Raw genomic sequence first — 13,240 nt, forward strand, 5'->3', positions numbered from 1 at the left:
CTGCGCCCCCCCTTACCTGGCTGCTGCGCCTCCACCCCCCTTTCAGATGCTGGGCAGGGAGAGGCGAGGGAAGGTGGCAACTGTGGGGGACTGGCTGCGGGAGGCCAGCAGAGGAGGGTCGGGAGGCCTGCTGGAGTGCCAACAGGGCAGGCCACCCCAGCAGGCCACACCAACAGGGCAGGCCAGGCCCCTCCACGCATTGGGCCTCGCATGTGGGGAACCGGCCCTGCTGGCACTCCAGCAAGCCTCCCAGCCCTCTCCAAATTCCACTGTGCACACTCCTCCGCGCATCCCCCTCTGCCCACTTACCTGACTGCCCACTTACCTGACTGCCCCTTCAGCCAGTTAGCTACCGGTTCAGCAGAACCAGTGCAAACTGGCTGAATCCCACCTCTGGGCCTGTCCCATTTTAGGTTGGGGAATTAGCAGGGACAGATCTTGTCCTGCAAGAGTAAGGGTAACTGGGATCTTTTCCACTCATGTTTTACAAGAGGGGGGTTCCCTTTAGAAAGCCAGAAGACATCAGAATTTAAGTGAAGTTTAACAATTTTATTAAAGAACAAAAATAATGAAAGGTATACTCGCAGTTTGGCAAAACACACACTCACAAAATTTCAAGGAGCCTAGGATGGTGAAGGATAGAGGAGGACAGTAGAGGTTGTTGCAGAGAGGGTGATATTTATCAGTTCCGCGGAGGCAGAATGCCGGGGTGGCAGGAGAGCAACGTCAGGCACAGTGGAATCAAACTAAAGGTAGTTCAGGGACTAAAGGGTGAGGGGGCCTCATTTGGGATCACTAGATATAGGAAAATTTAACTCTCTGGCGATACTAAAGAAAGGCAACCTTCCTGGACAAAACATAGTTCCATTCTCAGGAGAGAACAATACAGTGGAAAGTGGCTCGAATGAGTCATAGATGGAGAGAATCCAACTCTTGATTAAGTTTTAGGCAGAGCTGATAAATTTATAACTCAGAACATTCCAATTCAACATTAGAGTTGATGGTCTTCTGGTAGTAGGACAGGAAACATTATGGTTGGATTGGCTATGGAAGAAAGGAATCAGGAAAGCTGACTATATTGAGGCAGAGTAGTGCTTGAATACCCTTTGTGAGATAGAAGGAGGAGCTTGGATTTATATCCTCCCTTTCTCTCCTGTAAGGAGACTCAAAGGGGCTGACAATCTCCTTTCCTGGTCGTTGTGGGTTTTCCAGGCTATGTGGCCATGGTCTGGTAGCCAACCACAGATGCAGGCGAAATGTTAGGAACAAGATCTACCAGACCACAGCCACACAGCCCGGAATACCCACAACAACCAGTTGAGTCCAGCCATGAATGCCTTCAAAAATACAATCTCCTTTCCCTCCCCCCGACAAGAAACACCCTGTGAGGTGGGTGGGGCTGAGAGATCTCTGAAGAGCTGTAACTAGCCCAAGATCACCCAGCTGGCATCTGTTGGAGTGCACAAGCTGATCTGGTTCTGGACAGCCTCCACAGCTCAAATGGCAGAGCGGGGAATCAAACCCGGTTCTCCAGATTAGAGTGAGCCTGCTCTAAGGACAGGTGTGGCTTTTTAAAGACTGTGATTTTGTTTTCCAGATTTAAACAACAGAGGTTTCAGGAAAGGTACTTTTGGCTACTATGCATGTGTGATTAGGGAGTAGGGTGGAGAAGAATATAGTAACCAGAGCCCCCCCCCCCCACTCCATTAAGATCAAAGTCCAGAATCAAGATTTGGCATCCATCTTAATCTGAACTGTGACACCCACAGAGACATGACTGGTAGGGCACATCTCAGAAACCGCTCCCCCCTATCTTGCCATGGGCTTGCATGACAACAGGTGGGATTGAGAGTGTTCTGAGAAAACTGTGACTAGCCCAAGGTCACCCTGCAGGCTTCATGTATAAAAGTAGGGAATCAAACCCAGTTCTTCAGATCAATGTCAACAGCTCTTAACCACTACACCACACTGGTTCTCGGGGGGGGGGGGGGGGAATCCATCAACATGTGGATTTCCACATCAAACGTCACACACAGAGCACTCAGGGCATCAGGCCTAAGGAATTCAATCACAATAAGGGAATGAACACCCTAATTCAGTCTACTTTCTATTCTTAACCTCCAGTTAATCATACATTTCTATCAGGACTGAAACTACCTCCCTAATCTACTTTACGAAAATGTTCAATCACAAAGAAGTCAGATTTCATTTCACCTTTTCATTCTAGGATGCATACATCAGTCAGGATTAATGCTGCAGCTACAGAGTTAATTTCTGAACCCCTAATTTTTTAAAATAAACCTTCATGGTTCTGAACAGATCATACTGGTAACAAAATCATTATAGTGTGTACTTGTTCATATTTCTCAGCATGCCTCTCTCTGTGGCAACATTTTCTGATATGCGGTGAGAAAAATTTATGCCAGAGATGAAAACACGTATCATATAATAAGCCTGTATCAGTTCACCCAGATGTGGAACTAATCACTGCCTTCCAAAAGTCCACAGAACACACAACCTGCAAACAGCCCTGAGCAAAGATTTACACAAATATTCTATGATCATGAGTAAACATTCAGTAAAAACTGGTCCAAAAATCAAAATCTAAAAACAAACCACAATCCATAAAATACCTTTGTTGGGACCAGCAACAGTGACTTAAAAGGGTGTGCAAATCTTTGACTTCAGCAAGTTCTTCTGTTACTTAGATGTGTTACCACCAGAGGGTGGGGGGGGAGTGCTTAGTCACAGGTATCCCTGCCCGCATGCCAGCCTAAAGCGTGATGCTGGCGTTGGAGATGGGAAGCCCATTCTCTGACAATAGCCAGGTCTACCAACAAGAAACTTCCACGAATTGTTTTTCTATTCTCATGCAGCTTGTTTGCCAGATCAGCACATTTTCAGCTCCACAGCCAAAGAAGAATGTGTCCTCAACATGATACAGTAGCCCTGCTGAATAGATACTCATTCCCAGCCACAAGAAGAATCTTGATGTCATTGCCTCCCCTGATGATCTTCACCCAGATACTCCCTTCTGTAACTAACTTCTTTTGACCACCTTACAATACATTCTATTGTTTCTCAAAACAATCCATCCGGGCAGTTCCAAGAGGTTGTCCTGACACCCCCAGAGGTAATTTTTTACCCTATAAATGTCCTACCCTCCAAAGGGCCAACCGCCCAGTGCCATTGACACCTTTCCGTCTTTGTCGCTGTGTCCAAAGCAGTGCCCCCTGGAACCAAACCCTGGGCATTTGGCTCTGAACCCTGGATCTTCTTCACGTTGTGATCAGGTGAATATATATCCCATACTCCTTTCTATTCCAAATCTATTTTCCAACCTATCTTAGGAACTCTGTGTGAGCATGTTTGCTGCATTGACTAAGTGACTGTAAACCCCTTATCCCTATAATAAAGACTGTCAAATTTGCATTATATTCTTCTCTCTGGATTTCCTTCCAAGAGCTGATCTTCAGATACACTGGTATTAAAGATTCCTTACCCAGCCTCTTGCAACATTAATAAGCAGTCTGCTCTAAGCTAATATTCCCCACTATATTGAGAGACTGGGTCTCCACTTTGGGTAACAGATGGAACTGAAGGAGGAGAGGAAACTTATTTCAGGCCATGATCTTTATGGCCTTCTCTCAAGGGATTTCTGTTCTAACTGTTGGGGTTAGTAGATGTACACTAGTGCCTTGGCAGTTTGTCCATACTTTTGTGCCATTGAAGATGGTCCCAATAAAGTTATTACAATGACTGGGGGAGGGGGTGGACCTCAGATATGTGTGACATGAGACTGAATGCTGTTGGCATGGATGCTAATTGCACAGAGAACTGGCAAATATAAAGTTAAATGTTTATTATTAAACTACATTTCAGATAGGAAAGCTGAGAGACAGGGTTAACCTCTAGGTACTTTGCTTGCTAAGAAAAGAGGGAGAACAGGTCTTCCAAGAAGGAGGAAGAAATTATACCTGAGATTATCAGTCCGAGGTCACAGAAGGGGAGAAAGGTCACTAACCTTACAGCCCTATCTAGCTGTCTACATGCTGGGTCTATCTTCTCTGTTCCTCTGCACATTAGACATTGTTATGAGGCTTGAGCACTGATTTACAAAATCAGTAAATTTCACATTTGGGTTTTTTAACTCTGAAATTTTCAGTAAAGATGAATAAAGTCACTATTACTGAAAATATCCAGGTTAAAAACCCACACTTTTTCAGTTCACCCCCCACTCCATTCCTCGGGGGCTTGAGAAATGGTATGGCGGGGGGAGAATTGCCCCTACCAGCACTTCTCAAGCCCCACAGGCAGTGGTGGGATTCAGCAGGTTCGTACCACTTTTGCAAAACCGGTTGTTAAAAAGGTGCTTGTAAACAATCAGTTGTTAAATTATTTGAATCCCACCACTAGAACTGGTTGTTAAATTATTTGAATCCCACCAATGCCCACAGGACTACCTGGGGAATGAATATAAGACCCAGGGTTAGAATGGTAGAAGGGTTAGAATGGTAGAAAGCCAATGCAGCACAGAGTGCAGAAGTTTCTGAAGCAAAACCACGAAATCAAGCTATCAGCTGTAGAAAGCCTTGATGTACTTCAGCATACGGCCCATATGGTGTTGTCCTTACTCCAGACTAATAAAATGTCACAAAAATTTGCAAAATTAATGTTCAAATCAATGTGCTGAAAGTATGCAGACAACAGTATTTAACCACATAGACATTTGCACTCCTTTAAAAAGATGTTTCAATAACCATATCATTTATACTTTTTAATTCAAACCAATTTTTTAGAGTTCTTATTTTATTGAACTATTTCATATTGCCCTTCCCCCAGGCAGAGCCCTCAAGCATCCCCTTGCACTGAATAAAGATTCCCCTAAACATTTGTAACTACATCCATATAAACAGCACACACAGATACGGCAGTGCATATTCTCGTGTGATGTAATGAGCGTATGGTAGAGACAAGCACAAGCCATGCATCCCCTAGATGCCAACTAACAGCCTGAATAAAAACAATTCTAGTTAAATCAAAGCACGCACATTGCAATTACTCAAGGGTAAAAAGAGTGTCATGCATTTTTTATTCTTTTAAAAAATGACAGGGAAACAAAATAGTACAATCTCACCCGTCACACAACTCTGCACTCAGATGTATTACAAACGTTCAAGTCACATAATTTATGATGAAGCAATGAAAACATGTTAACTGCTAAACACTGAGAATTACAGAATCCTCCCTAGGGCTCATTCTTGTAAACAGCAAGTGTGACATGCTTTTGGCATGTTGAATAGCAGAGGAGAGAGCAAGAGAGAGGGAGACTACCTTTCTCAGGTGTATTCAGACACTGGAAACAGAGCTAACAGTAGCTAATAACATTTACTGAGTTCAGTATAAAATATGTACAATGTAATCTCAAAGAGAGTTACATTCTTCTAAGACCCCTGGGTTTATCAGATCCAACTCTGATTAGGATTGCACTGGAAATGTACCAGGATGAACCTACTTGCCCCCGTATTGCAAGCAACTTGCTCTTTCAATTGTAAAATATTAGATAAAAATGACGACACATTTTTATAAATGTTGCAACATATATTCTATAAATATAAAAAACTGTGCTAAATAAATTGTAAACATGCTTAAATAAAATATTATCTTCCTCAAAAAATCAGCAAAGACCTTTCCTTGCCAAAACATGTCTAGACGGTCTTCCATCTTTCAGTCACACTATTTCACTCAATGTGGACAAACTGATGTCCTAAAGCTCTGCCCACTTGCTTGTTCACTTAGACCATCTTGTTCAGTTATGACCATCTCAGTACTCACTTGTGCATATTTTCCACTCCTATAATGATCATGATATAGTAGGAAATTCCACTTTGTATAACAAAATGTAAGGCATACCTAAGGGGGACAAAAATGTTAAATATTGTTAGTGCAGGTACTCCTTCAGCAATATGCAATAAAAAAATATTGTCCTGATTAATTCATTTCTAAGCCATAAAATCATCTTTACTCAATTTCTACCAAGTCTGCATATAAAGTCTCAGAAGTTTGGAGGTGATGCCACAGAACTTTGCTCTCTTATGGGCCACAGGTTCGTTGTATATCATCTCATAGTCCCATAGTCCCTGTTTTCCATATTTGTAATATTTCAAATTATATCCTGGGATTGCTGAAACTGTAAACAGCAACATAATTCTGTATCATTTGATGTGAGACACCCATAGAAATGTACCCCCACAATGCTTTTCAGGGAGGTTTTTTTTTTTAATAAGTACATGAAAAAAATGGATCTATCTTTATAATGTTCCTTCCTTATCCTTTCTGGTGAACAATGGTTACAGATAAGTGCAACTCTGTTTTCATTATTGTGGCACCTGGGCAGTCCCATGTGGAATAGCAGAGAGCTGACTTGCCAGTCTGAGGAAGGCAGGTGTGAGCTCTCAGCTGAACATAGACTACAGGACTCCTCTTCCTACTGACACGACTTTCATACTGTCTATGTCCATCAACTAATGTCTTGTGAAGGCGCATAATGAAGACCATGTTGCAAATGGATTTGATGGAAATAACACAGTGGGAAGCAGCTGAAGTGGACTGACCTCAAGTAAGGTCAGCATTCAGCTGCAGTGGGCATTCAACTCATGCTAATTTGTACGTGGCAGCAAGGGGAGGACAATAGTTTAGATTTTGGCTGCCTGTCTGGGTATTTGTGATTGTGATGTACCTTCCTAAAAGGTGGTTCTGAGGAGTTATATTCAGGGGATGTGGGAGTAGAGCCTATAGTTTTCCCTGTTTTTTATTAGACCTGAGGTAGTCAGGTTTGGAACTGAGGAAGTTCAGATTTGTCTGCTAGGAACAAAAGGAAGTATAGCTACAAATAGAGGTGAGACATTGGGTCTTCACTAAGGTGCATAAGGCATTTGTCTTGGTTGTCAGTGTGAGGAATTCTGAACCCACAGAACCTGCTTTTTTTTTTTTTGAAGAGTGCATTTCGTGCTATATCCTAGGCAATCAGCTCTAAGGAAAGAAGGTTTGAGATAGATAGCTGTTGTCAGTAAGAGGCTGTTGAAATAGAACTTCAATGCAGGAACCTCTCTTCATGGTGGCAGAGAGAGAAGTGAGAGAAGGAAACTCTGTCCCCTCTTTATCATTCTGTAAAAGGTGGGAAGACAATATTGGGGAGGAGGACAGAGTGCCAGTAGACTTTTTGGGGCATCAAATGCACAGTACCCATGTGAGACTGCACACATACCAGAAAAACGAACACAACTTTGTTGTAGTGGAAAATGCTGTCAAGTCACAGCTAACTCATGAGACATTCATAGGTAGCTTGACAGGGTTTGCCTAGGTAGGAACTGAGAGAGTTTAGAGGGAACCTGGCTGGTCAAAGGTCACCCACCAGACTTCATATGGAAGAATGGGGCATCAAACCCAGTTCTCCAGATTAGAGTCCACTGTGTTTGACCACTACACCATGCTGTCTCTCACTAGTTTACATACGTTTAAAAAAATAATTAATTTGGATAACCCATACACAGCCTACGAGACCAAGTAACTAAAAGGAACTGACTATAAACTCATCCTCTGACTGGAAAAGACTTTGCACTAAACACAACAAGAAAGATCCTTATAATGTCTAGTCAGAGGCCAGATAAACAGGAATGAGAAGAAACTTGGGAAAACTTTGAATTTCTAAGATATCAGCGCCATACAAAACAGGAACGTTTGGTATTAAGTTGGAAACAACTATTGCCTGTCTTCACTCCACTGGTAATCAGAGTATCAGAACCTTTGGTACTGGTCGCCCAATTAAAAGTTCCTAGGTCGGAACTACTGAATCCCAGCAACTAGTATGTTTTCTTACTGGTACTCTACAAGCTACTACATTTCCAAAGAAGGGGAAGATGATTCTGTCCCGCTTTCCTTGAAGAAGAGAACCCAGAGAGGTATATAAAGGGCTCATCCCCCATTCTTACAACACACTTGCGGAAGAATGTTCAGGGACCACCAGGGATTCTCAGACAAAGCAGCTACATTTTCAGAGAGTACTTCATTTATTATTTCAAATTTAAACTTCTGCACCACAAAATAAAAGTTTAAAAACTTTACTTTTCAGTTCTGTATTTGGGGCTTTTTCCCCAGCCTTTCCACATTGCTGAGATTAAAGTTGCTTCTGAAGCAACAGAAGCATCAGGAATACCAGTATGGAGAATAAATCACTGCATAGATTATGTTATTTTGGCCTGCTCTGAGCAAGGTTCAGCACCATCTGTCTGTGGTACCTTAGCAGGCTAACATGTTTATTTGCTAGATGACAGGCATCTACCTAACTGATGTTATATGCATTTTGCATAAGATACGTCCCCTATCTCCTTTAGGCCCCTTCCGCACATGCAGAATGATGCACTTTCAGTACACTTTCAATACACTTTGTAGCTGTGCAGAATAGCAAAATCCACTTGCAAACAATTGTGAAAGTGAATTGAAAGTGCATTATTCTGCATGTGCAGAAGGAGCCTTAGTTTGGCAGAAACGGATCCTAGCATCTTTTTGTAGGGTGAAAGGGCAATTCCCTTTCTCACCGTAGCACCATCCTGTGTCACCTTTTTGTCCACTTGGGCCTCTTAAACAACCTTTTCAGTGTCCCTTCTGTGCCATATAGCAGACCATTTAAAAAGAATTTTAATACACTTCAATAGACTTTGCACACACAGTTTTGGATCCAATGCAGTCTTTCTGCTGATTAAAGGACTATTAGAAGAGTGTGATTTTTCTCACCCCCCCCCCCTTCTCCCACTGCAGTCCCAAATGCCTGCCAAAACTCAGGTCCTTAGGGGACAGGGGACCCACTGGGGGGCATTTTGGTTTGCAGCAGGAGGAGAGAGATAATGAAGTTATGTTCCCTGAGCAAAACTTCTTTCACCCTCATCAATATTCCAGTGGGTTCAAGTCATTATCTTATATTTAGGGCAGCCTTGTACGTTATATCAGTAGTACCATCTCCATATTTTAGCTGGGGCAGGGATGAGGAACAGGCAGTTATGAGCAATAAAGCACAAAGCTTGGGCATTTCTATGGCCCATAGTGGGGTATAGCTATAGGTGAGGAGCAAAGAACTGCAACAGAATGACTTTTGGACCAGGAAGCCAAATGCTAATTTACTAAAAGGACATAATCTTTGTCCATGGGTCAGGTTCCCAATTCAGTCGTAACATTATCGAGCCAAACACTAATATCTCTCGGAGAATCTATGCCACAGGGCTTTTGCTAGGACAGAGGGAGACGAGTATTATGTATGCTGCACTGAGCTCTCTGAATGAAAGGCGGGGCAGGGATAAGAGCAAGAAAGAGGAAAAAAATGAACAAGTTTTTCATTTCAGCTAGGATAGTACAACACCTTTATCTTTACAATATGCTGAGGAAACAAACATATTTTCAAGCTTTTATTTAGTGTACCATGGTTTAGAATCCATCACATCAGTTTTCCTGAATGTGGTAACTAGACGGCCTACAGCCGGTCCACCACCAAACAAATAACAAATGCCTTAGCATACAGCCTGTTGAAAATAAGATTCTACTAAGGAATTCTGCATCATTTAATCTGTCATATTCATACTTAAGCTTTGCTTCAATTCTGTTTGTCTTCTGGCTGATTCTACAACCCTAACCCTATAGCACTGTTCACTAAACGTGTTATCTATCAATTGTATTCTCACTCTGTGTAATCCGCCTTCTCACTCTTGTGTAATCTCCCTTGAGTCCAAGTGAGAAAGGCAAACCCTAAATAATGTAAACAAATAAACACTGTAGCAATAAAAACCAGTGATCAAACTGATGTGAGAAAGCGAAACCTGCGGTATTGAGAGGGAAGGGGAATCAAATTACTTACCATCCGAAACAAAAAAGTGCAAGATAAAGGCCCAAAAGGGTGGCAACAACGTGCCTTATAAATGGACTAGCTTTGCTTGAATGAAGGTAAGTTCGAAACCAAACAGCAGCAAGCAAGGCAAACAGTTGGCACACTACAAAGTTGACCTGCAGAGGAAAAAAGAGCTTATTATTCACATTATATTCAAGATTCTCAGCTCCGTTCAACACTGCATTTACTCAGTTCATTCTCTCCATTTGCTCGGCAGTAGGCCAACTGTGCCCTTGGCATTTCAAAAATCAACCATGAAAGCCGTGGAATAATCCATAACCATCACATGCCCATAACCCCTTTGACACTTCCAAAATATTCCCCTGAGCTACTGGATAACAATCAAAAATTAAAAAAAACCGTCAAGTATACTGGTAGGAGGTTCAAAACCCAAAGAATGTAAAGATTTTTTTCTACATTAATCCAATAAGTACAGGTAATTCTGCATCTAAACAAATACAAGAAAGAATAGTTAAATACATGATCTAAAGCAATAATAGGGACTCAGGAGGCTATTTTATTCATTTATTTATTCATTTAATTCATTTGAATCCTGTCTTTCCAACAGGGATTCAAAACAGCTTGCATCATTTTCCTTTCCTTCATTACATCCTCACAACAATTCTGTGAGGTAGGTTAGGTTCAAGGAATATAACTGGCTCAAGGTCACCCACTGAGTTTCCACAGCAAAGTAGGAATTTGAACCCAGGTCTTCCAGATACTACTCTAACACTCAACCACTCCAACACACAGATTCTCACTTAAGGACATAAAAGGATAAACACTGTGCAAATGAAGAAACCTCTATATTCCTTGCCAGATCTGTCATATTCATATTCATATTCAGGATTCCTTGCAGGGGTGTGTGTGTGTAGAAACATTAAGAGGGGTGGTGAGGTATTTGGGGACAGTAGGAGATAGCAGAGAATTTTTGGGCAGTAGGGGGGCAGCTCAGGGATTCCTGGACTAGCTGGCGGGTAAAAGGTCTGCAAATGAGTCTGGATAAGCCACACGCCATTTTATGTAGCGTGGCTTGAGGAAAAGGTCAGGAGCAGTCTGTGAGAGGACAAGAGAAGTCTATGAAGTGGATGTCAGAGTGAGACCCAGCTGGGACAGGTCACAAATGGCCTTCTTTTCCCTCACACCAAAAGACAGAACACAGGTGTGGCAGCCCTGTTCTAACAAGCTGTGGATGCCACAGATGTTGAATTCTCTGGATGGCAGCCAGAACACATACACACAGAACACATACACATATTCACTCTCACTCTTATACTCTCACACATACACACTCTCTCTCGCTCTTTCTGACCCAAAGTGGCTTTCACAAATAACTTTCACAAGAAACTTATATTTCCCATTCTGGAATAAAATATGGCCACAGCGCAAAGAAGATGTGTAGGCAATACAGTGGGGAATATCTGAAATATGGATTTGTATCAGCACCAAATAACCAACAGCAACCACTCTGCCCACTGTGTGAAAGGGTCCTCTCAAAGGAAGCCATGAAAATTTCCAGACTTCATGAACATTTGAAGAAAATGCATTCTGATAAAGCAGACAAATTCTTAGCCTTTTTTCTGTCACTTCGAGAAAACTTTCAGAAGTGGGAAATGACTGGAAATATGTTTGCCAGCATTTCAGTACAATCCTGTGATAGTCTGTAAGCTTCACACACCATCTAATTGCTGATTGTTATATCTGGTAAACCTCATACAATTGGAGAGCTTATTCTGCCAGCAGTGAGAGAGGTCCTAAACATAGTTTTACACAAGTCAACTGACCTAATACCAAGAAAGAAGTGTATGTTCGAAAATGTGTGAGGAGCACTGGTATGTGCTTTTAGCTTTAAAAGGGGCTTAGCTTTAAAAGGGGCTTGGACAGATTTATGGAGGAGAAGTCGATTTATGGCTACCAATCTTGATCCTCTTTGATCTGAGATTGCAAATGCCTTAACAGTCCAGGTGCTCGGGAGCAACAGCCACAGAAGGCCATTGCTTTCACATCCTACATGTGAACTCCCAAAGGCACCTGGTGGGCCACTGCGAGTAGCAGAGAGCTGGACTAGATGGACTCTGGTCTGATCCAGCTGGCTTGTTCTTATGTTCTTATGTTCTTATGTGGCCTGGAAGTCCTGGGGGTAGAAGTCCAAAAAGATTTTGGAACTACTGCTGTATATGAACTATAATAAAAATGACTGCAACTGGTAGCCTTCCTTGAAGGGCGCTTCCAGACAGTAGAGAAACAATTGCAACTTGCATATGGAATATTTTGTCCACATAATGTGGATTAAAAAAAAAGAAGAGTTGCCAGGGAAAGCGGTTCTTTTTCTTGCCCGCTTCCCACTAGCTCTTACTTTTATTTTCACCACCACTCACGCCCTCCCTTTTCTCCCCCTTACGATTCGTGCCGCCCACCATTTGGTGAAGGTATCCCTCAGAGGTTTCCTCTGTTCGCAGCTTATCCGCCCACCATTTCCATGTAAAAAATAAATGAATAAAGTTTGTTTTGACTGCTGATATGGCGCATATGTCATTTTTCCTTTTGGGGGTGGGCAGGGTTTTTTGTTTTAAGAGTGGTGTCTTTGAAACTACAACAATTTGAAATATGTACATATTGCAGATTCTCATATGTTGTCTGTGCAGAATGCTTCCTTGTTCTGCACAGGCAAAGGAAAATGCCTTGACCCCAACTTGGGGAAAAAAGATCGCTAGTTTAGTGTTTTCTAAATATGACGAGTTGAGCAGAAATAAAATGTGCTGAAGACAGCCTGGGGAGAAAGCTGTGTGGAGTTCCTCCCCAAAATGCTTCTTAAAAAAATATATATATCTTTATTGAAAGGTTAACATGAAGAAAGTACAAAAACGTATATTATGGTATTATATAACGTGAAACGTTAATAAAGGAGATTTCTCTTTTGTCACAAATATTTCTAGTAATGTAATTTTAGACAAAGCGGTGATTCTTTATCTACGCTAGAAGGAAGTTTAGTTAATTATTAAATCAGTAAATTAGAAGAGGATAAAAGAAATATCATAATAATATTCATGTAATATATACATTTCTCACATTGTTATTAATATCTTATCAGTTGGATCAGTTTTATATAGATACTGTATTACTGGATCCCATATTTTTGTATAAGAGTCCATATCGCTGTTGTTAAGTAGAGAGTCTGAAGACCTATATTCTTGAATTTTCTGGAAGCATTCTTCAGTTGATGGGAGGTCATGATTCTTCCAGTGCTTCTTTTAATAACCTCAAGATGTTTTATTTGTGCTGTGCAGAAAAGGTCATATACTGTGT

At 41.7% G+C, this 13,240-nt stretch overlaps 1 protein-coding gene across 1 annotated transcript in view; it reads right to left on the reverse strand.

The window, feature by feature from the left end:
- MBOAT2 (membrane bound O-acyltransferase domain containing 2) overlaps positions 1-13,240 on the reverse strand; it is a 116,465-nt gene that overhangs the window by 76,653 nt on the left and 26,572 nt on the right. The window contains exons 2-3 of the mRNA XM_048498376.1: positions 9,905-10,050; positions 5,836-5,913 (exon numbers count right to left, since the gene is read on the reverse strand). Of these exons, the coding sequence (XP_048354333.1) occupies positions 5,836-5,913; positions 9,905-10,050 (224 nt within the window). The remainder of the gene's footprint in view (positions 1-5,835; positions 5,914-9,904; positions 10,051-13,240) is intronic.

This window comes from Sphaerodactylus townsendi, linkage group LG01, assembly GCF_021028975.2.
Source record: "Sphaerodactylus townsendi isolate TG3544 linkage group LG01, MPM_Stown_v2.3, whole genome shotgun sequence".
In the NCBI taxonomy this organism is placed as follows: Eukaryota; Metazoa; Chordata; class Lepidosauria; order Squamata; family Sphaerodactylidae; genus Sphaerodactylus; species Sphaerodactylus townsendi.